The 24,244-nt window shown below is 39.8% G+C and overlaps 2 protein-coding genes across 5 annotated transcripts in view; one reads left to right on the forward strand and one right to left on the reverse strand.

Annotated features, from left to right (window-relative positions):
- Window positions 1–458: 458 nt before the first annotated feature.
- On the reverse strand, window positions 459–9,207 carry LOC124394213 (tripartite motif-containing protein 16-like). The gene is made up of 6 exons (XM_046862348.1): window positions 8,529–9,207; window positions 6,362–6,457; window positions 5,996–6,229; window positions 5,648–5,807; window positions 1,750–1,806; window positions 459–1,518 (listed from the first exon to the last, which is right to left on the reverse strand). Exons 1-6 carry the CDS (start codon window positions 9,108–9,110, stop codon window positions 995–997), a joined length of 1,653 nt encoding a protein of 550 aa, XP_046718304.1. The 5' UTR covers window positions 9,111–9,207; the 3' UTR covers window positions 459–994.
- A 12,927-nt stretch (window positions 9,208–22,134) lies between these two features.
- Window positions 22,135–24,244, forward strand: part of fam110b (family with sequence similarity 110 member B) — a 35,562-nt gene continuing 33,452 nt past the window's right edge. Inside the window, exon 1 of one of the 4 annotated variants that reach the window (XM_046862841.1) lies at window positions 22,135–22,284. The gene's annotated coding sequence lies outside the window, so the exon portion shown is untranslated. Of the gene's footprint in view, window positions 22,285–23,233; window positions 23,328–24,244 lie in introns of those variants that run through there. The other 3 variants (XM_046862845.1, XM_046862844.1, XM_046862842.1) reach the window with 3 other exon arrangements.

The raw sequence follows: 24,244 nt of genomic DNA on the forward strand, positions 1-24,244 counted from the left end.
TTGGCATGTCGCCATATTCTCATTTTGACATTTAAAAGAAAAGTTTGAAAATAGAAAAAAAGAACAATTTGAGTTGAATTACTGAAATAAATTAACTTTTTTTCATGATATTCTAATTTTCAAGATGCACCTGTATATCACAACTCTACAGGGAGCCTTTCAGTGCATTTACTTCTGTAGGAAAATTATTGTGTAAAGTCACAGTGGGAGAGAGACCCTCCTCACACTTCCACTAGAACTGAGGAAAACGTGGATTTGACTCAGGTGGGGTTTTAGGTTGAGGTTAAAACACAATCATTTAGTCCACTTCAAATATTATTTAGAAATCTTGTAGTTTGCTTGTAGTATTGCTGGATATAGAGATAAATATTTACAGACAGAAATATCAATAGTGACCCAAAATATTGAAAAGTTTAAATCTAACTTGTAAAAGTATGAATCAGAAAACATGTCAAACATCCTGGTGTTTATTTTAAAGAGAGAAATCACAAGTACACTTTTCACCCGAAATATTTCCCCTAAAAAATAGATTGTTTCAACATGTACAAATAATTTACACAACGCAAAAGTTAGACCAAAAGTATTAAGACACATCGACCTATTCTGTCTCTCACAGATCATTTCGAGTTAATCAGCACAAAACTAAATTGAAAAAAGCAAAAAAATCTCCACAGGATTCCTAACACAATGAAGAAATACCGAGGAGTCAAGAAGCTTTGGCACGAGAGTCACTACTTCAGCAGTCTCCTGAATATTGTCCTCCATTCTGCTTATCTCTCTCTCTTTCTCTCTTTCTTTGTTTTGAAACCTGTATTACAATCGTTACAAATGTGGCCTGGAAACATCTCTGAACCTTCATAGAAACATCCTGTATTCTGTATTCATGAGTGCATTGAATTGGTCCTGGATTATATAGTGATTATAAAAAATATATAGTAATTATCCCTGAATTACTGTTATAATTTTCCTAAACACTTTTAGGTGTATTTAATTTTCAATCACAAAACCACATAACTGTGTTATAATCGGTCCAGAATCCAGCGTATAGAGGTTGAGTGAATGTGGTGTGGACTCTGTGGAGGAGCCTCATCGTATCAGAGACGCTGTAGAAGGACAGAGTTCCTGCACTGTGATCCACATACACTCCTATTCTGGATGGTGATGGAACTCTGAGATCAGTATTAATGTTATTGTGCCAGAAAGAGACAGAGGAAGAAGAAGAACACTTCAGACTCCAGGACTGACTGTTGCGTCCAAATACACGCTCATCACCCTCTCCTTTCCTGCTGATCTCTTTATATGAGACTGATATGTCCACAACATCACCATTCCACTCCACCTCCCAGTAACAGCGTCCACACACACTCTCTTTACACAACACCTGAAAATAGTAGTCAAATCTCTCTGGATGATCAGAGTATCGCTGCCATGTATTACTGCATCTCACGACTCTGTTGTTCTCAGACAAAATGAGTTGAGGATGTGCTGTGTTTGGATCCAGAGTCAGATAACAGAAATCTAGAACAATAAAATGTCCACAGGTTTGATGTTAATCACAGGATTTATAATAAGTGTGTGTGAGACACCTGTGTGTGTTTCTGTTCTCCTAATGCTGCTCTACATGAACTATTTTAAATATTACACATCATCAGTCATCAGAGAGAAATGGATCAGATTTAGATCAACATTACAGACATGTTTACACTCTGTGTGTGTGTGTGTGTGTGTGTGTGTGTGTGTTACACCTACACTGCAGAAAATCTTCTCTGCTCTTTGGTTCTGGGAAAATCATCTGAACTGCTGCAGCTGTTGAGACACAGAGACAAAATGGAGACTGAAAAATGATGTGGAAACATTTTACATCATAAATATAAAAGTTGTGATTCTTTGCTGGTATCAGACGCGTCAGTGACGTCACTAGTGAGGAAACTTTCCAGATAAGAATTAAAGCATCAACTACGATATTCTAGATCAGATCTTCTGACTGTCTGGTGAGTTTATCTTGATGTAATTTATTATTTTTGGTCACCTGCCACTTCCCACCCAACAGACAGCTCTACTTACAGTGAGAAAAATAAGTATTTGAACACCCTGCTATTTTGCAAGTTCTCCCACTTAGAAATCATGGAAGGGGTTTGAAATTGTCATCGTCACGCCAGAACCTTGATATGCTTCTTACAGAGCCACTCCTTGGTTATCCTGGCTGTGTGCTTGGTCATTGTCATGTTGGAAGACCCAGCCTCGACCCATCTTCAATGCTTTAACTGAGGGAAGGAGGTTGTTCCCCAAAATCTCGCAATACATGGCCCCGGTCATCCTCTCCTTAATACAGTGCAGTCGCCCTGACCCATGTGCAGAAAAACACCCCCAAAGCATGATGCTACCACCCCCATGCTTCACAGTAGGGATGGTGTTCTTGGGATGGTACTCATCATTCTTCTTCCTCCAAACACGTTTAGTGGAATTATGACCCAAAAGTTCTATTTTGGTCTCATCTGACCACATGACTTTCTCCCATGACTCCTCTGGATCATCCAAATGGTCATTGGCAAACTTAAGACGTGTTTGGACATGTGCTGGTTTAAGCAGGGGAACCTTCCGTGCCATGCATGATTTCAAACCATGATGTCTTAGTGTATTACCAACAGTAACCTTGGAAACGGTGGTCCCAGCTCTTTTCAGGTCATTGACCAGCTCCTCCCGTGTAGTTCTGGGCTGATTTCTCACCTTCCTTAGAATCATTGAGACCCTACGAGGTGAGATCTTGCATAGAGCCCCAGTCCGAGGGAGATTGACAGTCATGTTTAGCTTCTTCCATTTTCTAATGATTGCTCCAACAGTGGACCTTTTTCACCAAGCTGCTTGGCAATTTCCCCGTAGCCCTTTCCAGCCTTGTGGAGGTGTACAATTTTGTCTCTAGTGTCTTTGGACAGCTCTTTGGTCTTGGCTATGTTAGTAGTTGGATTCTTACTGATTGTATGGGGTGGACAGGTGTCTTTATGCAGCTAACGACCTCAAACAGGTGCATCTAATTTAGGATAATAAATGTAGTGGAGGTGGACATTTTAAAGGCAGACTAACAGGTCTTTGAGGGTCAGAATTCTAGCTGATAGACAGGTGTTCAAATACTTATTTGCAGCTGTATCATACAAATAAATAGTTTAAAAAATCATATATTGTGATTTCTGGATTTTTTTTTTTAGATTATGTCTCTTACAGTGGACATGCACCTACGATGACAATTTCAGACCTCTCCATGATTTCTAAGTGGGAGAACTTGCAAAATAGCAGGGTGTTCAAATACTTATTTTCCTCACTGTATATGACAGTTATCATCTGGGGAGAGGAAACACTAATAGCTGCTTCCTCAGAGACATGAGGATCCAGACAACTGCATCTTTACAATCTGCTGCTCATGCTGTCTCACAAGGCAGTGGAACACACTCAGAGGAGAACGCTATCTACCTTCTTCTTCATACGTGACCTTCACTTATTCCTGTTCCATGAAATTTCTCTTCCTCTTTACTGTGATACACAACAAATAAATAATTTCCAACACAACCATTTGTTTACCTTGTGGACGGATTTTGTTGAATTTCCTCCTGACAGATTTCCTCGACTCGTTTTTTCAGATCTGAGACAGATTTCCTCACTCCATCAAATGAGAGATGTTGATTGACAGTGAAGCTGGGTGAGTCATCAACTACGATATTCTAGATCAGATCTTCTGACTGTCTGGTAAATTTATCTTGATGTAATTTATTATTTTGGGTCACCTGCCACTTCCCACCCAACAGACAGCTCTACTTACAGTGAGGAAAATAAGTATTTGAACACCCTGCTATTTTGCAAGTTCTCCCACTTAGAAATCATGGAAGGGGTTTGAAATTGTCATCGTAGGTGCATGTCCACTGTGAGAGATATAATCTAAAAAAAAAAAATCCAGAAATCACAATATATGATTTTTAACTATTTATTTGTATGATACAGCTGCAAATAAGTATTTGAACACCTGAGAAAGTCAATGTTAATATTTGGTACAGTAGCCTTTGTTTGCAATTACAGAGGTCAAACATTTCCTGTAGTTTTCACCAGGTTTGCACACACTGCAGGAGGATTTTGGCCCACTCCTCCACACAGATCTTCTCTAGATCAGTCAGGTTTCTGGCCTGTGGCTGAGAAACACGGAGTTTGAGCTCCTCCAAAGATTCTCTATTGGGTTTAGGTCTGAGACTGGCTAGGCCACGCCAGAACCTTGATATGCTTCTTACAGAGCCACTCCTTGGTTATCCTGGCTTTGTGCTTCAGGTCATTGTCATGTTGGAAGACCCAGCCTCGACCCATCTTCAATGCTCTAACTGAGGGAAGGAGGTTGTTCCCAAAATCTCACAATACATGGCCCCGGTCATCCTCTCCTTAATACAGTGCAGTCGCCCTGTCCCATGTGCAGAAAAACACCCCAAAGCATGATGCTACCACCCCATGCTTCACAGTAGGGATGGTGTTCTTGGATGGTACTCATCATTCTTCTTCCTCCAAACACATTTAGTGGAATTATGACCCAAAAGTTCTATTTTGGTCTCATCTGACCACATGACTTTCTCCCATGACTCCTCTGGATCATCCAAATGGTCATTGGCAAACTTAAGACGTGCCTGGACATGTGCTGGTTTAAGCAGGGGAACCTTCCGTGCCATGCATTATTTCAAACCATGATGTCTTAGTGTATTACCAACAGTAACCTTGGAAACGGTGGTCCCAGCTCTTTTCAGGTCATTGACCAGCTCCTCCCGTGTAGTTCTGGGCTGATTTCTCACCTTCCTTAGGATCATTGAGACCCCACGAGGTGAGATCTTGCATGGAGCCCCAGTCCGAGGGAGATTGACAGTCATGTTTAGCTTCTTCCATTTTCTAATGATTACTCCAACAGTGGACCTTTTTCACCAAGCTGCTTGGCAATTTCCCCGTAGCCCTTTCCAGCCTTGTGGAGGTGTACAATTTTGTCTCTAGTGTCTTTGGACAGCTCTTTGGTCTTGGCCATGTTAGTAGTTGGATTCTTACTGATTGTATGGGGTGGACAGGTGTCTTTATGCAGCTAACGACCTCAAACAGGTGCATCTAATTTAGGATAATAAATGTAGTGGAGGTGGACATTTTAAAGGCAGACTAACAGGTCTTTGAGGGTCAGAATTCTAGCTGATAGACAAGTGTTCAAATACTTATTTGCAGCTGTATCATACAAATAAATAGTTTAAAAATCATATATTGTGATTTCTGGATTTTTTTTTTTTTAGATTATGTCTCTCACAGTGGACATGCACCTGCTTCACATGATTTCTAAGTGGGAGAACTTGCAAAATAGCAGGGTGTTCACATACTTATTTTCCTCACTGTATATGACAGTTATCATCTGGGGAGAGGAAACACTAATAACTGCTTCCTCAGAGACATGAGAATCCAGACAACTGCATCTTTACAATCTGCTGCTCATGCTGTCTCACAAGGCAGTGGAACACACTCAGAGGAGAACGCTATCTACTTTTTTCTTCATACGTGACCTCCACTTATTCCTGTTCCATGAAATTTCTCTCCCTCTTTACTGTGATACACAACAAATAAATCATTTCCAACACAACTATTTGTTTACCTTGTGGACGGATTTTGTTGAATTCCTCCTGACAGATTTCCTCGACTCGTTTTTTCAGATCTGAGACAGATTTCCTCACTCCATCAAATGAGAGATGTTGATTGACAGTGAAGCTGGGTGAGTCGTCACATCCAGGAGAAACACAAAGAGACGGGAAACTCTACAGAGAGGAAACACATCATAGAGAAGGAGAAAAGTGTAGGAGAGAAACGAATGAATCTCAGACTGAATCAGACCAAAGACACACTTGTGATCTCACACAGGAACATTTATTGTTGCTGTAATGAGCTTTTAGGAGGAAACTTTGTGAGGAACAGCGCCCTCTGTAGATCAGACAGTAAGTGTTACCTGGAGGAAGTGGATGTGATCAGGTATGTGTGAAAGCTGCTCCAGATCACTGACTCTCCTCTGAAGATCAGTGATCTCCTGCTCCAGATGTTTCAGGTGTTGTTCAGCTCGACTCAGATCAGCTTTTTCCTGAACTCTGATCAGCTCAGTCACCTCCGAGCACCTTTTCACCAGGGAGCTGATTATCTCATTAAAGATCTTCTCATTATCATCTACTGCTGCCTGTGAACGCTTCTGTTAGAACACACACAGACACACAGATACACACACACACACACACACACACACACACACACACACACACACACACACTGTGTGTGTGTGTGTGTGTGTGTGTGTGTGTGTGTGTGTGTGTTCATTACTTACCTTAATAGTGTCCACAGTCTGTTTCAGCTCCTGCACCTTCTTCTGCTTCTCCTGGATCTTCTGCTGGGATTTAATCTGCTCCTCCTTTAACTCATTCTGAGACCAAATAAAATACATTTCAGATAGATTTTATTGTGTTTTACAGAATTATAGTTATAAATAACAAGAAATATATATGAAAGAAATACAAATAAAAACTGTAAACACTGTATTTCTGTTACAGAATTCAGTGATATTCTCGGTACTGAAACACAGTGAATGCATGATGTATAAATTACACTATAAAAGAGAAAGTTCTTATTTTAGTACCTGGTAAAAGTGAATACAGGTTTAATCCTGAACTTGGTTTACTGAGTTTTACATGTTAAAAGGTTGTGTGGGTTTTCTTAAGGTTCTCTGGTTTCCTTCTCTTTCACAGAAGCTTGCAGGCAGGTGGAGTGGCTACCTGGATATTGTCCTGAGGTGTGAATTTAAGAATGAAGTAGTGGACGACTCTCAGGGTCAGAAGGTACAATGTGTCTGCATTGATGGGGAGAGAGGCAGTGGATGGGTGTATTGTTTACAGGCCTGAAGGCCCATGCGAGAAAGAGGTTCTGGCATTAACGCTCCTGTGGGAGTGTGAAAAGGCTGTGCTGGGGTGACTGCTGCTGTTGATAGTGTTGATTGACTCCAGCCAGATATAAGCTTTTTATTGTTGGTTAGACATCAATGTTCCAGCTCCCATCACCTGCTCTGGAGTTTTAGAATCCTTTCACATCTCACAAATTAGACTATGATGGAACATTCCAGACTATGATTCTTTCATTAGCACATACACAGATCAGGCATAACATTATGACATTATGAAGAACACTGATGATCTCTTCATCATGGCACCTGTTAGTGGGTGGATTTATTGATCAGGCAGCAGGTGAACATTTCTCCTCAAAGTTGATGTTAGAAGCAGAAAAAATGGGCGAGCGTAAGGATTTGAGTGAGTTTGACAAATTGTGACGTCTAGACGACTGGGTCAGAGTGTCTTCAAAACTGCAGCTCTTGTGAGATGTTCCTGGTCTGCAGTGGTCAATACAGTGGACAATAATAAGTGTCTGCAGGTGACAGTGAAGCATGGTGGAGGTTTCCTGCAGGTTTGGAGTTGCATTACTGCAAATGGGAAAGCGGAAGCTCAGCGTTTAAGATGTTGGATTATTGATCAAAAGAGTTCGAATCCCACCACCACCAAGCTGCTACTCCTGGGCCCTTAACTGCTCAGTTGTTTAAATGAGATAAATGTAAGTCGCTCTGGATAAGGGCACCTGCCAGATGCAGTAAATGTAATGTAATAATGTGATGTAAATGTAGTCAGTATTAATGTGTCCTCAATGCTAAGAAATACAGATAGATACGTCTCCATCATAAATATATTTGGGCCTCCACAGGGCCCTGATCTCAACATCATTAAGTCTGTCTGGTCTTATATGAAGAGACAGAAGAATTTGAAGAGCCTCCATTTACAGAAGATCTGTGCTTCAGTCACCCAGATGTACCTTTACAATCTACCTGACAATTTCCTTCAAAAACCTTCCCTAGAAATACAAGTGTACCTAGAAGAATTTTTGCAGGCAAACAGAGGTCCACCAAATATTAATTTGATTTCTATTTCTGTTTTGTTTATTTACTTTTCATAATTTTAACTGATAAAAATAAACTTTCAACACTTCCAAAGACTTGAGATGTGTTCATTTGACTTGTGGCTCTTTGGCACTGTTATCACAGAAAGTCTCAGAGTTCTTTTTTACATTCCACAATCACTTGTTTCCTTCATCAGTTGAGGTTGTGGCTGGCTTGCAAATGGAACCAGTGGTGCTACATCATATACTATATGGACTTAATAAACATATTTAAAATAAAATATATTACAAATGATCAGAATTATCGCAAACAAAACAGATTTTCAAATGAAAGCCGTAAATAATATTAATCTCAGCACCATAATAAAAGTGCTGAAGATATTTAACATGTCATGTGAACACTTTATCTGTTAAATCCTGTAAGAATGTTGTTAGGTGTTTAAAGAACACTGACTGGGCTGACCGGTTTCATACTTCTTCACAAAAGACTGAATAGAAATTAGATTAGAAATAATATTTATATACATTTAAAAAGAATAATAATGTTCAGATCTCACCTGTTTTTTACTTCTTTCTGCAGTAGTTGAAACTGTATCATGGCCTTTATGTTCATCCGTCATACACAAGTAACAGATGAAGCTTTGGTCAGTACGGCAGTAGATCTCCATCAGTTTGTCGTGATGAGAGCAGATCTTCTCTTGGAGATCTACACAGGCTTCAACTAACTTGTGCATCTTAAAAGCCTGAGACTGATAGTGAGGTTTAAGATGATCTTCACAATACGAGGCCAGACACACCAGACAGGACTTGACGGCTTTGAGTTTTCTCTCAGTGCAGGAATCACAGTCCACATCTCCAGATCCTGTGTTCCACTGAGCAGGAGAAGCAGCTTGGAGTTCAGTCTCCTTCAGTTTCTCCACCACTTCAGCCAGAATGTTGTTCCTGCGTAGAACAGGCCTCGGAGTGAAAGTTTCTCTACACTGGGGGCAGCTGTAGACCCTCTGCAGATCCTCCTGATCCCAACAACCATTAATACACACCTTACAGTAACTGTGACCACAAGAAGTAGTGACCGGATCCTTGAAAAGATCCAGACACACTGCACAGATGAACTGATTCTGATCTACAACCTCTGCCATTTCTTGTAGTCACACAATGAAACAGAGCGACTCTGAGATTTCTTTCCTCTAAAATGAACTTTCCGTTTCTGTCTGCATCAAATCATGACGGAGAGAGAGAGAGAGAGAGAGAGAGAGAGAGAGAGACAGAGAGAGAGAGAGAGAGAGAGAGAGAGAGAGAGAGAGAGAGAGAGAGAGAGAGAGAGAGAGAGAGAGGGGGGGGGGGTGACTTTATAGAATGAGGAAGTTCAGACTTTAAAGGAAAAATGGCAGAAATACAACAGGTGAGAATAATAGAATTTATAATGGATTCCTAATGGGTGAGTCAGAGGTGATGGTGATGAGAGAAAAACTCCCTGAGATGATATGAGGAAGAAACTTAAGCAGATAAAACTCCTCAGAAGAGGAACTCTTCCTTATCTGGGTGACACTGAATTTTTTTGAGTTCTGCATTTTATTTAGTGCATCAGACTCATACATGAGATTATTAAAAGATTTAAACATTTATTATCATAGTATTTAGTATTTTTATTATGCAGATCTTTTTAAAGGATTGTGCTTCACATTTCATCTCAGTCTCAATGTGTTGCCCTTTTGGAAAATTAGTGGTGTTTATTTTAATGTAATTTGGGTTGTCTGGTTTCCTCCTCACCCGCGAAGCAGTCAATTCAAGTCTAGTTTTATTTGTATAGCGCTTTTCACAACAGACATTGTCTCAAAGCAGCTTTACAGAAATCAACAGTGAAGGTGAATGGTGTGTATTTATCCCTGATGAGCAGCCGTGGAGACTGTGGCAAGGAAAAACTCCCTTAGATGTAATGAGGAAGAAACCTTGAGAGGAACCAGACTCAAAAAGGGAACCCATCCTCATCTGGGTGACATCAAGAGTTTGATCATAAATCTTTCAACAATACAGAACACTGGAGAGTGAGAACTAACATGAGCACTGGAGTATAAGATTATAAGTGATGTTCTTTCTGCAGTCTTATACAGTCTATATGGATATAAAAGTAGAAGGTGCTGAGCTCAACATTTGTGATCATCACACATCCAGCACCAGCTTCTCCATGCCAGAGCCTTTAAACACTCCAAGAGGTCCAATGTCAAAACTCCACACATGCAGTGGGATCCAATTGGCACTGGTACGTCTCTAGATGGTTCGGAATGTTTGCGATTTCGGCATCTACTTCTTCAAAGGTCCATAATCTTCATGAGGTGGGACGTGACTGGAGCTGGAGCAACCTCAGGGTGTCTCGGGATGGGGAGAGAAAGAGAAGCAGTGGAGAGGAATTAGCGTAGCTGCTGTTCATGATATTAACAGCACAAGTTGATGATGTGCATGTGATCAGATGTTCTGGAGCACAAGGTTATGATGTGATGTGTGTTTTGTGTAGAACTCGCTAAAAACATACGTCTTTAATCTGCACTTAAACTGGGAGAGTGTGTCTGAGCCCCGAACACTGTCAGGAAGACTATTCCAGAGTTTAGGAGCTAAATGTGAGAATGTTCTACCACCTTTAGTGGACTTTGCTATTCTAGGAACTACTAGAAGCCCAGAGTTTTGAGATCTCAGGGAGCGTGACGGATTGTAGCGTGTTAGAAGACTGGAGAGATACATGGAGATAAACCATTTAGGGCTCTATAACTAAGAAGTAGTAGTTTGTAGTCTATTCGAAACTTAACAGGAAGCCAGTGTAGGGACGATAAGATTGGGGTTATATCGTGATATTTTCTTGACCTTGTGAGAACTCTGTCTGCTGCATTCTAAACTAACTGAAGCTTGTTTATTAATAATGCAGGACATCCAAGAACAAACTAAACATGCTCATTTTGACCACTAGATGGCAGACGATATTTTCTCATCACCTCTACACACGAGAAAGGGGCCAAACCAAAAAATGTCAAAACTTTAATGCTTTTAACGATTTTAACAACAAATCACTGAAGATTGAAACAGAAATGTTTGATGGAAACAGATAAATTCACTTCTGTATTCTTCTAATATTGAAAGGTCAACCTCATCATGGGCCTGCTAACAAGCACCTCAAAGGAAGCATGATTGATAGATCATGGAGAGATTCTTGTGCATTTCTGCCCAGCGGTTGGTTGTTAAGGTTAAACATTAAATGTGTCTAAATGAGTGTCTACCAATCAGGATACAGAACTCAACACTACAGTAATATCGTTATAACTTTTTCTAGCGAGAATCGAAAGCAAGTTCATGCTCCAATAAAAGGGTTATAAACTTCTCCTCATTATGATCCTGCCCTCATCTGTAAACCCCACCAGAACTTCACTGTTGTGCCTTTCCACAAGGCTCATTAATCTTCAATTACTCACCTCTGAGCTCTGGATTCCACCTCAGCTGTGAGATCTTTTTTTTTTTATTACATAACATCTGACATCACCTCTTAAAAAGGGACAGATTCCAGGTTGCAGCAATGGGTGTGGTTTCTGTCCAAACAAAGTAGGAGTGCTTTCTGTGTCCAATTAAGGCCTAGGTTCTAGGTTATATAGGTTCTAGGTTATATAGGTTCTAGGTTATATAGGTTCTAGGTTATATAGGTTCCAGGCCTGTTCTCTGTCTCTTTTTGTCCACTTTAAGAAGGTGTGGGTTATGTTAATGTCAGTCTTACTAAGAAGGTGTGGCCTATGTTTTTATCAGTCACAGTAAAGGAGGTGTGGCCTGTCCACTGTCTTACTCACATTATACTTAAGAGTTGTAGTAAATAAATGAGTGTGTGAGTGAGTGAGTGAGTGAATAAATGAGTGAGTGAGTGAGTGAGTGAGTGAGTAAGAGTGAGTGTGTGATTGAGTGAATGAGTGAGTGAGTGAGTAAATGAGTGAGTGAGTGATTGAGTAATTAAATGTGTGTGAGTAAGTAAATGATTGAGTGAGTTTGTGTGTGAGTGAGTGAGTGATTAAATGAGTGTGTAAATGAGTGAGTAAATGAGTGAGTAAATGAGTGAGTGAGTGAGTGAGTGAGTGAGTAAATGAGTGTGTAAATGAGTGAGTAAATGAGTGAGTGAGTGAGTGAGTGATTAAATGAGTGTGTAAATGAGTGAGTAAATGAGTGAGTAAATGAGTGAGTGAGTGAGTAAATGAGTGTGTAAATGAGTGAGTAAATGAGTGAGTGAGTGAGTGAGTGAGTGAGGGAGTGAGTGAGTAAATGAGTGAGTGTGTGAGTGAGTGATTAAATGAGTGTGTGAGTAAGTAAATGAGTGAGTGAGTGAGTGTGTGAGTGAGTGATTAAATGAGTGTGTAAATGAGAAAATGAGTGAGTAAATGAGTGAGTGAGTGAGTGAGTGAGTAAATGAGTGAGTGAGTGATTGAGTGATTAAATGAGTGTGTAAATGAGTGAGTGAGTGAGTAAATGAGTGAGTGAGTGAGTAAATGAGTGAGTGTGTGGTGAGTAAATGAGTGAGTGAGTGATTGAGTGATTAAATGAGTGTGTAAATGAGTGAGTGAGTGAGTAAATGAGTGAGTGAGTGAGTAAATGAGTGAGTGTGTGAGTGAGTAAATGAGTGAGTGAGTGATTGAGTGATTAAATGTGTGAGTGAGTAAATGAGTGAGTAAATGAGTAAGAGTGAGTGTGTGAGTGAGTGGTGGTGAGTGAGTGATTAAATAAGTGAGAGTAAGTGTGTGAGTGAGTAAATGAGTGAGTAAATGAGTAAGAGTGAGTGTGTGAGTGAGTGATTGAGTGAGTGATTAAATGAGTGAAAGTGAGTAAGTGTGTGAGTAAGTAAATGAGTGAGTGGTGGTGAGTGGTGAGTGAGTAAATGAGTGAGAGTGAGTGTGTGAGTGAGTAAATGAGTGAGTGAGTGAGTGAGTGAGTGAGTGAGTGAGTAAATGAGAGAGTGAGTGTGTGAGTAAGTAAATGAGAGAGTGAGTGTGAGTAAGTAAATGAGTGAGTGGTGAGTGAGTGAGTAAATGGCGAGTGAGTAAATGAGTGAGTGAGTGATTGAGTGAATGAGTGAGTGAGTAAATGAGTGAGTGGTGGTGAGTGAGTGATTGAGTGAGTGAGTGAGTGAGTGGTGAGTGAGTGAGTGAGTGGTGGTGAGTGAGTGATTAATTGGGTGAGTGAGTGAGTGAGTGAGTGAGTGAGTGAGTGAGTGAGTAAGTAAATGAGTGGGTGAGTAAATGAGTAAGTAAGTGGTTGTGTAAGTGAGTGAGTGAGTGAGTGAGTGAGTGAGTAAATGAGTGAGTGAGTGATTAAATGAGTGAATGAGTGAGTGAGTAAATGAGTGGGTGAGTAAGTAACTGAGTGAGTAAGTGAGTAAATGGTGAGTGGTGAGTGAGTGATTAAATGAGTGATTAAATGAGTGAGTGAGTGATTAAATGAGTGAGTGAGTGGTGAGTGGTGAGTGGTGAGTAAATGAGTGAGTGAGTGTGTGATTGAGTAAATGAGTGAGTGAGTGGTGGTGAGTGAGTGAGTGAGTGGTGAGTGATTAAATGAGTGAGTGGTGGTGGTGAGTGAGTGGTGAGTGATTAAATGAGTGAGTGAGTGGTGGTGATTAAATGAGTGAGTGGTGAGTAACTGAGTGAGAGAGTGAGTAAGTGAGTGAGTGGTGGTGGTGATTAAATGAGTGAGTGAGTGAGTGAGTGAGTGAGTGCGTGAGTGATTAAATGAGTAAGTGAGTGATTAAATGAGTGAGTGAGTGAGTGAGTGAGTGACTGAGTGAGTGAGTGACTGAGTGATTGAATGAGTGAGTGAGTGAGTGAGTGAGTGAGTGTCTAATCTACAGGCTGGTTAATTCTGTGGAATGTTAAGACGAATGTTATCCTGTCCTCTTTAGAAAACAGTTTTTTTTTACCATCTCTTAATTTAATTTTTTCCTCATTGTTGGGAAATCCTTCAGATCCCTCACCGATGAGCTCCAGCTTCACTCCATTACTCCTCCTTCCATTACTCCTCCTTCCATTTCTCCTCCCCCCAGCCTGAACTTTCCTTTTTTCAAAAATAATTGTTGTTATTTGAATTTATTGGCTCATGTTCTAAAAAATGTTAATAGCTCATGTCTCATGTCATGGATGTGGGTCTCTCTGTCCTCGCTGAACTGTATGGAGAGAGATAGAGAGAGAGAGAGAGAGAGAGAGAGAGAGAGAGAGAGAGCGCAAGAGAGAGAGAGAGAGAGAGAGAGAGAGCGCAAGAGAGAGAGAATGAGACAAAAATGAGAGAGAGAGAGAGAGAGAGAGAGAGAGAGAGAGAGAATGACAGAGAACGAGAGAAATGAGGGGGGTGGGGGTAAAGGAACACACCGTCGCTTGGCCCGAGTTCATGCCTGCTAGTGTGGGAACATGACCTACATAAAGCTCTGGATTGGTTGCAGATGCGGCTTGATGGAAGTTTGGAGGGAATTCCACATTGAATCAGCAAAAAAAAAACTAACATGCCTCTCAAGGGTTTCTGTTGCGTAAGAATCCTCAGATCCTCGTTCACACGTACACACGTACACACACACACACACACACACACACACACACACAAACACACCATGATCACGATGAAACCTGGAGAAAACTTGTGTGTGTTTGTTCCACAGATCCTTCATGTTTTCTGGTTGATTCCTGAATCATCTGAGCAGGTTTTGGGGAGCATGTTTATTCCACCTACGACATCAAGAAGAGATAAAAACAGGACATGAAAACGTAAAAAAATCACTTCTTTCTTCAAGAGCGTGACTCAGTGAAGCCACTCGCTCTTCCAAATGCTGTGTTTTCCAGAAGAGCTGCCATCCAGCAGAACGCTTTCCACTTCCAGTTCCACTGCGTAACCGTAGCCCAAATGAATAAACAGCTTCTCGGTAGAGAACAGCACGCTACACAGTCTCAGATCAGGTGCTGGCAAAGGCTCATGCTGCTCTCTTGCGCTAAACAATGCTAACTTTATCCCATTCATATTGTTTGTGTGGGTTGGTAATGCTAGCATATTAGCATGTGTGGATAATTCGGTGTCTAAAAAAGTGTGGAGACGCCAAGTCTTTTATGGTTTTTTGAGAAAATTTATGTTCTAAGATTTGGACAGTGATAACTGGAAGAAAGTGAGTAAAGAAAGTAAGAGTGTGTAAAACTGTTAATGAAAATAAAGTGGAACATCTGGAAATTTAAGATTTAAGATTTTTAATCACACTTTTGATGTCACCCAAATGAGGATGGGTTCCGCTGGTTCCTCTCAAGGTTTCTTTCTCATAACATCTTAGTGAGTTTTTCCTAGTCACAGTCTCCATGGTGCTCATCAGGGATAAATACACACCATTCACCTTCACTCTTAAATTCTGTAAAGCTGCTTTGAGACAATATCTGTTGTGAAAAGCGCTAAAGAAATAAACTTGACTTGACATCTGGACATTTATAGATTTTGTTTGGTCAGAGCAAATCCTCATCCCGTTATATTAATTTGTTGCATAGAAACAAAAGGTACATGCACATGTCTCCCAGAAACTCAAGGGTTTCCACACTTTTCACTGTCCATGCATATTTTTTCATTATATTTAATCTAAAAATTTCATTCACTTTTTTTTTATCGTATATGTCTCATGTCAATAAGGACGGCTCTCAGTAGAGAAACTGTATATTCAATTCAATTCAATTCATTTTTATTTGTATAGCGCTTTTAACAATGAACATTGTCTCAAAGCAGCTTTACACAGATAATGTGGTGATTAAACATAAATATGTTCTTTGTAAGTAGTTTGTCCCTGATGAGCAACTGTGGCAAGGAAAAACTCCCCGAGATGGCATAAGGAAGAAACCTTGAGAGGAACCAGACTCAAGAGGGAACCCATCCTCATCTGGGTTGCACCAAATGTCCATTTGAAGCAGATATACAATGTTGTGGGGTACAGTGATGATGATCAGAAGCAAACTGCACTCCCGAGTCAGTGCAGCAGACCGCCGACACCAACTACAGTCCAATCCGTCCTCAAAGCACCCGTTCTACTCCGGAATTAAGAGACCGTCCCGAGCTGCATATGAGGGTAAACTTAGAAAATTGTGTCTAAAGTAAATGAGATGTATATTCGATTTAGTTTATCAGGGAGTGTCATAAATGTGCAGATAAATAAATACACAACATATAAATATAAAGGCTTTGGGCAGTGAAAATGTGCAGATGTTGTGCAAACAACTATGAGTAGATATATATATATATATATATATATATATATATATATATATATATATATATATATATATATATACAGTAACTCACAAAAGTGAGTACACCCCTCACATTTCATCTTCTCAAGGGACAATACAATAGAAATGAAACTTGGATATATTTTAGTTATTGTGCAGCTCGTGTAGCAAAACACATTTACTGTCCTAGACATACGAAACATTATAAAAAAATACCTCAACATACAGTCATTATTGTGTAATAAGCTGCCAACAAAAGTGAGTACACCCTCAGTGATAACAGCTGTACGTAACGTAAACATGCAAAACCGCACGTTCTATTCATCATGTTCATGTTTTTGTCTGCTTGATAGAAACATACAAATGTGTGTATCTTGTATTAGAGCAGATCAAATTTTGTGCTTCGAGTTCAATTCTCTCATGCTGACCACTGGATGTTCAACATGGACCTCATGGTAAAGAGTCTCTGATGATGTGAGAATTAGAATTGTTGCTCTCCACTAAGATGCCGAGGCTGTAAGAAGATCGGTATCACCCTGAAACTTATGGTCATACAAAGGTTCTCCAACATGGGTTCCACTCGGAACAGACCTCACAAGGGTCCATCAGAGAAGTCGAGTCCTTGTGCCGTGTGTCAGGTGTAGAAGCTGCTTCAGTAATACAGAGCATGAGTGCTGCAGCATTGCTTTAGAGGTGGCAGAAGCTAAAGGTCCACTTATCATTGATCAGACTGAACGCCGCACACAGCAACAAGTCGATTAGCAGGCTGTCGTCCAAGAAGGAGCCTCTTCTGAAGCTGCTCACAAGAAAACCCGAAGAAAAACGTGTCCAAGAGCATGAATTACTGGAACCATTTCTTGTGGTCTGATGAGACGAAGATAAACTTGTTTGGCTTAGATGATGTCCAGTATGTATGGCGACGCCCTTGTGAGAAGAACAAAGAAAAATGTTGTGGGGATCCTCAAGCGGAAGGTGGAGAAACACCATGTTTGTAACATCCAGCAGCTCTGTAATGTCACTGACACATTGGATGCAGTTTTGATGTGTTCACTTGTGGTTTTCAGAGGACAGTAAATCTGTACAAACTACACATTACCTAAAATACATGCAAGTTTCATTTCTATTTTATTGTCCCTTGAGAACATATAATAAAATAGTTGCTGAAATGATGGGGTGTACTTACTTTTGTGAGATACTGTATATATAAAAATTTTAAATTAGAATGTGTGCAAGATGGATGTAATTTACAAAGTACAGTCAACCCCCGATAACTCCTCCGAAAATTTGCGGGAATCTGCAGTGGGACCAAATGTTCAGGAACGTTAGGAATAACATTATAAACTATGTTTTCACTAACAAATTCCACAAAATGTTTTAAAACCCATTATTGTATTATTTATTTTAAGTGATAAATAAAGCATTTATGTTCATTACTTCACGTTCTGTAGAGTTTGAATCACAAAGGAAGCAACTTACTGGCATAATGTTTAGATCAATTCACTACGGTACATCGGGGCTGCGGGTTTGTGTCCAAAATTCATGGATTTTCTGAATTTCCGGAGTTCTGGGGGACCACTGTATATTTAATTCTATAAGTATAAAATATATGAAATATGTAAGACAGTACTCAATATACAGTTTATATATAGATAGAATATATAGATATATAAATCTTTATATACAGCTTTATAAAGATGTACTAGGAGATGTGAATTTATTGTTAAATATCTATAGAGATAATACAAATTGTAAAAGTAAACAGTAGTAAAAAGCATCAGTAAGACATCAGTATCCTACAGGACACATGCATATGTGAATAAATTAAAGTATGCTTTGTTGACAATTTGATTGACTGTAAGATAGGGCGTGTCTCATGTGCATCAGATGCAGATGAGCACAAATTGGGGTGTGGCTCATGTAAATGTATGCATATTAAGATCAAATTGGGGCATTTCCTATGTAAATTGGGTGTAAATTAGCATAAATCAGTTTGTGTTCTATGTACATTAAATGTATGTTACAAGGATATTGGGGCGTGTCTCATGTACATTACATGCATATTAAGAGGAATTTGGGGCGTGTCTTATGAAAGTGAGATGTATATGAGCATATATCGGGTCTCATATATACATTATTTACATAAAATGTATATTATTTTGGGGCATGCTTATGTTAATTAGACGCATGTAAATTGGGGTGTAAGAAAATGTAAAGTTGATGTTATAAATGATAAAATACCTCATTAATTAATTTAAATAAAGATAAAAAAAAGATTTAAAATATCGCTTTGATCTTTAGGTTCTTTTGATGCATTTTAATTTGTTACAAAAATGTACTGAAATACTAATTTTATTGATTTTATTTACAGTAAATACAAAAAGAAATAAAAAAAATCAGTAAATATCAATATTTGTTTTTATAAATAATAAATAAATTGTTTATAGCAAGTTTTAAAAGAAAATAAAAGTTTTTTTATATATTTATATATATTTTTGTTAAATAAACAATAATAATAATAATAATAATAATTTGTTAAAAGTGTAAAGAGTCATGTTATATTATAATGTGTAAAAATACATTTAATAGTATTTAGAATAAATCACGCATTTTAACTAATTTAATTTGATCTGAATGTGATTTGTCATCAATGTCACTACCATCAAACACATGAAATGCTTTCCTAATCAGAGGCCGTGGATGAACTCTGAGGTCCGTCTCCTGTTGAAAGCAAGAGATGCTTTTAAATCTGCTAATGCTGAGGACTAAAACAGAGCCAAGGCCAACCTGAAAAGAGGTATGAGGAGAGCCAAACATACATACAAACTCCACAAAGAAGAGAACTTCCAGAACTCTGACTCCAGACGCATGTGGAAAGGCATCCAGACCATCACAGACTACAAACCGACACCACAATCTCAACCAACCAGCAGTGGCTTTCTACCAGACGAACTCAATCACTTACAGTCCACTGTCTCTCTCAACAACAGACGTCCATTCAGCATTTAGCAGAGTGGACACACGCAATGCTGCTGGCCCGGACGGCATACTTGGACGTGTTCTCAGAGCATGCCCTGGATAACTGGCACAGGTCTTCACTAACATTTTCAAGCTGTCACTGGACCTAGCCACAGTTCCTACATACCTGAAGACTACAACCATTAACCTAAAACCTACACCCTACACCCTGCAACCTAAGCACTCAGCTGCCGAATGCCTGAATGACTTTTGCCCAGTTGCACTCACCCCTATTGTTATGAAGTGCTTTGAGGAACTGGTTCTGAATGACCTCACTGCGGGCCTCCCACCTACACTAAACCCACACCAGTTTGTCTATTACCCGAACAGGTCAACAGAGGATTCAGGTTCCATGGCTCTTCATTCAGCCCTCAGCCACCTGGATAAAAACAACACCTACATCAGAATGCTTTTCATTGACCTTAGTTCTGTGTTCAATACAGTCCTTCACACTGTACTGATCACTAAGCTCAGTGACCTGGTTATCTTTGCTTGCAGATGGATTCTGGACTTTCTCACCAATTGACCTTACTCTGTTAGGTTGGGCAAACAGGTATCCTCAACCCTCATTCTGAACTCAGGCATCCCACAGGGCTGTGCTCTGAGCCCACTACTTCACTCCCTACTTAAGAGCTCATTGTGGACTTTCGAAAATCTAACAGCAGGAGACACTTTCCAGTCTACATTAATGGAATGGAGGTAGAGAGGGTCTCCACCTTTAAGTTCCTGGGTGTTCACATCTCTGAGGATCTGTCCAGGCACCAGAACACCTCAGCTTTGGTTAGTAAGGCACAACAACGCCTGTACTTCTTGAGAAGCCTTAAGAAAGCTCATCTGTCCCCAGGGATTTTAATTAGTTTTTACAGCTGTATCATTGAGAGCAACCTGACCAACTCCATCACTGTATGGTACTGAGGCTCCACTGTGTGCAAACATAAAGCTGTGCAAAGGCTGGTCAAAATCGGCCGATACATCACTGACACCCAACTACCTGCCAGTGAGCATCTTCACCACAGCAGATGTTCTGCTCAGAGCTCATAACATCATCAAGGACTCTTCACATCCCAGTCACAAACTGTTTAACCTCCTTCCATCAAGAAGGAGATACAGGAACATACGTACCAGAACCAGCAGGTTCAGAGACGCCTTTTTTTCATCCACCATCACCATCACCTTCACCATCACACTACTGAACTCTACACTACACCATTAGAACACTGTATAAACACTGTATAAACACTGTATATAACTTCTGTATGATTCTACACATGATTTTTATACTCCACATTCTCTACACATGTTGTGCCTCACACACATCTGCACTATTTTATTTTGAGTATTTGTATAAACACTTTACTGTACATCCTGCCCAATATTTCACATTCACATATATACATATATTTAGTGGACTTTAGTGGACACATTTTATTCAAAGTCAAAACTTTATAACCTTCTACTTGTACTTTACAACAGAGTCTGCACATTTTTCACTGCTATCGACTTTATAACTATTTAAAGTACTTGTACTTTTCAACAGTGTCTTAATACATCAGTAGTATCTGTCTATCTGTTAATCTAATCCAACGTTCTCCAGATCACTGTGACGTTCTGCCACCTTTTACAACCACAAAATGTTCTCTGGAAATGTTCTCAGTTTCTATGAGCCTCCAGGGAACCTTCGCTTAGTGATAAAGAAAATATCACACAAATGCACACTGAAGAAAAAACAAAACCAGGGCCCTGTCTGGGAGAAAACAAACATTCCCGGAATGTTCTGAGAGCCAGACTTCATGCTGCTTTTTGAAAAAGGAGAAAGTCAGAAACTCTGAACATGGTGAGAATTCCAGGATGAGTCTAGTCCATCCATTTCTACCTCATACACTGATGTATCCATTCATCTATCCATGTATCAAATCTTCCCTCTATCTATCCATCTGTCTGTCCATGTTCTATCCTATACCTTATATGAAATCTCCATTCAACCATTTATCTATCAATCTTATATCTGCTCACTACGCTCCATCTATTCATTCATCTATCCATCCATTAGCTGTTTACTATTACTCCGTCCATCTAACCATCCATCCATCCATCCATCCATACCTGCTTATTACTCCATACATTACGCTTTATCTTTTCAATCCATGATTACATTTTACTTGCTTACAATCTATTCATCCAAGACACTGTTTAACTGGTTATGGTTTTTAATCCATCCATCCATCCATCCATCCATTCATCCATCCATCCCTCCATTCATCCTTCCAGCTATATATCCAGGCATCCATCCATCATCCATCCATCTGCTCTCACTCTTCTTCCATCCATCTTTTTTTGCCTCATCCATCATCCATCCATGTTCTATTTGATTATAACTATATTTTTATATAGTTTTTTTCCATCTGTCTCTCCTCCATCTTCACATCTCAGAGATGGAGAATTTGATTGACAGCTTGATAATGCTGACAGTTACAGTAAGAATTCTACACAATTAAATCAGCAGAAAATAAACCCACATATTTCATTCTATTGTTGTGAAACTGAATCTGACAGAGTGACCTATAAAGTTGATGTTGATCAGACTTAAAAAGAAAAAAGAAACAAATCAGAGAGATGAAGAGAAGAAGCTGAATGAAGGATGGAGATGCTGCTGACAGCGTGCTGAGCTATGAGCGGAAAATGTGCGCGGGCCCTTTAAGGGAAAGGCGGACGTGTGGATTGTGAGCTGAAGGGGAGCCGCGATTTGTGGATGAAACCTTAAACCTTATTTCTGTCGGTTTCGCGAGTTAATAAATATGTACAGTGGTTAAAATATTATCAATCTATAATAATAAATCGATATGTGTTGAAATAAAACGTGCGTTGTAATTGTAATGAGATGTGGTTTATTTTTGATTCCCCCTCAGTTTATTGAGAATGAAGAGTCCTAATGCAGCAAGGCTTCAATAAGCAGTTTGTTGCTGCCCAAAGCCGAGACTCTGTGGTCGGTTTCTGAGGAACATCTCGCATCCGCGGCTCTTTCCGCTCCTCTCTCACACTCCAGGTGAGTTTATGGGTTTGTTTATTGATTTTGTTTGATGACGAGTTCATTCAGGTTGCCAGGTGTTTGTTTTTCAGTAGGACAATAAGCAGTGGCGTATCTCTGCTTCATTGCATCCATCCGCCTCTATTGTTCATCTGCTCTCATCCCTAATTTCTTGGAAATGGATCAGGATCAGAGAGAGGTGCATTTCCTTCCACACTGACCACAAGATCCGACATCTGAGGGTGTACTAACATATGCATGATTCACAGAAGGTCTCGATCCAGGTCATGCATGGGTTCCTGAGCTTCACCTAGGAGTAGTTTGCACCCTTAAAGGTGAATCAATAGCTGCTGCTGCTGTCGTCATGGTGCAGTTTCTCCAAAAAAAACCAAAAAAAACCCCACATGCTGAATGATGGTTTAATTTCCACACCTGTAGGCATGCAGAGATGTTTGGATGATGTTTGGCATTGAATGTTTGCATCAGCATGTCTGTCAGGTATAAAAACACTGTACGTGTCTATTGATCTATAATGTAATATAGTTCTATCAAGGTTTCTTTCAAGGATCCTCACCTCAGATCGTTTTTCCCCAAATTGGGTTACGTGTAGCATCGTGCTCAGATTTCAGCTCGTTGAAAGGAAAATGGGTCACACGCTCGACGGAAGGTGCACGTGAGGTGACAGAAGCACGGCGTCACGTGAAACCGAGAGGTGAAGGATCCAAGCTGCTTCACGGGCGCACGGCCTCGTGGGAGAAAAAACCCACCTTCCCGCACGTTCTGACTTCTGAGAGCAGCTTGGAGAACCTGACCCCAAGCTCCACGCTTCCATGGCTCTGAGTTCTAGCAGAGTGTTAGGATTAAAATGGCTGTACGGACGGTGGGGTCGGGAAAACAAACACGAGGTTGGAAATCATGGCTGTGATCAGAAGACATCCTGTGTGGCCTCGTTCTTCTTCTCCCCTGAAGGGGGGCAAGCATGACTCGCATTTCTGTTCAACTAGTGTCAGGACAAGAAGTTCATCTCGGTTTGGAGGAACTTAAACAACGTCCGTTTGGAGGTGGGATGATTTATTGGTGTGATGACAATACGATGATGATGATGATGATGATGATGATGATCCCATGAACGTTTTGATCTGTAAAGATGTTTAAACTTTGCTTTACTGGAGAATTTTTTATACAAAACGGAGAATAAATGACCCACGTGATCACGTTCCATAAAAGAAAAGATTAAATATGAAAAATAGAGAATATTAATACATTTAAAAATGAATTAAAAGGAAAAATAGATGTCAGAGGGAGGAGGTTTCTCCTTAATAATAATGATAAAATAAAAAAAACCAAAAATAAACCAATATTAAATGAAACTTAAAAAAAAGTTTAAAGCAACAAAAAAGTGAAAAGCTTAAAATGAATGTAAAAAATAATAATAATAAAAAATTTAAATAAAAAACATGAAAGAATGATAAGAAATAAAAGACTGATTGTTCCTCAGCATGGAAGTTGCACAAAGTTATGAAAGTTTCTGAAAATCCTCCCAGGACATAAGAATAAAATACTAAAGTATAAATTTGGAAGATGTGATTGTGTGGTATGTAATGATTCACATGTAGCCACACCCACAACATTCCATAAAGGAAACTCGCAAAAAGTGTCTAAAGATGAAGAAATGGCGACTACATGTACGGGCTGAAATTCTCATCCAGAGCAAATCACAATATCGTTCATACAGCTGAGGGTTAAGGGCCTTGCTCAGGGGCCCAGCAGTGGCAGCTCAGTGGTGGTGGGATTTGAACTCATGACCTTCTGATCAGAAGTCCAACATCTTAACCACTGAGCCACCATTTCTCTCACAGTTCCTCAGCATGGCTTGGAGAAAACTTCCAGAACTGCAGCTGTTACTCCGGGCTCGTTTAATTAACCTTCATTAGCAGGGGCTTTTTGATGTTCATGAATATTAATATCACTGGATCGT

The sequence above is a fragment of the Silurus meridionalis genome, chromosome 12 (assembly GCF_014805685.1).
Source record: "Silurus meridionalis isolate SWU-2019-XX chromosome 12, ASM1480568v1, whole genome shotgun sequence".
Lineage (NCBI taxonomy): Eukaryota > Metazoa > Chordata > Actinopteri > Siluriformes > Siluridae > Silurus > Silurus meridionalis.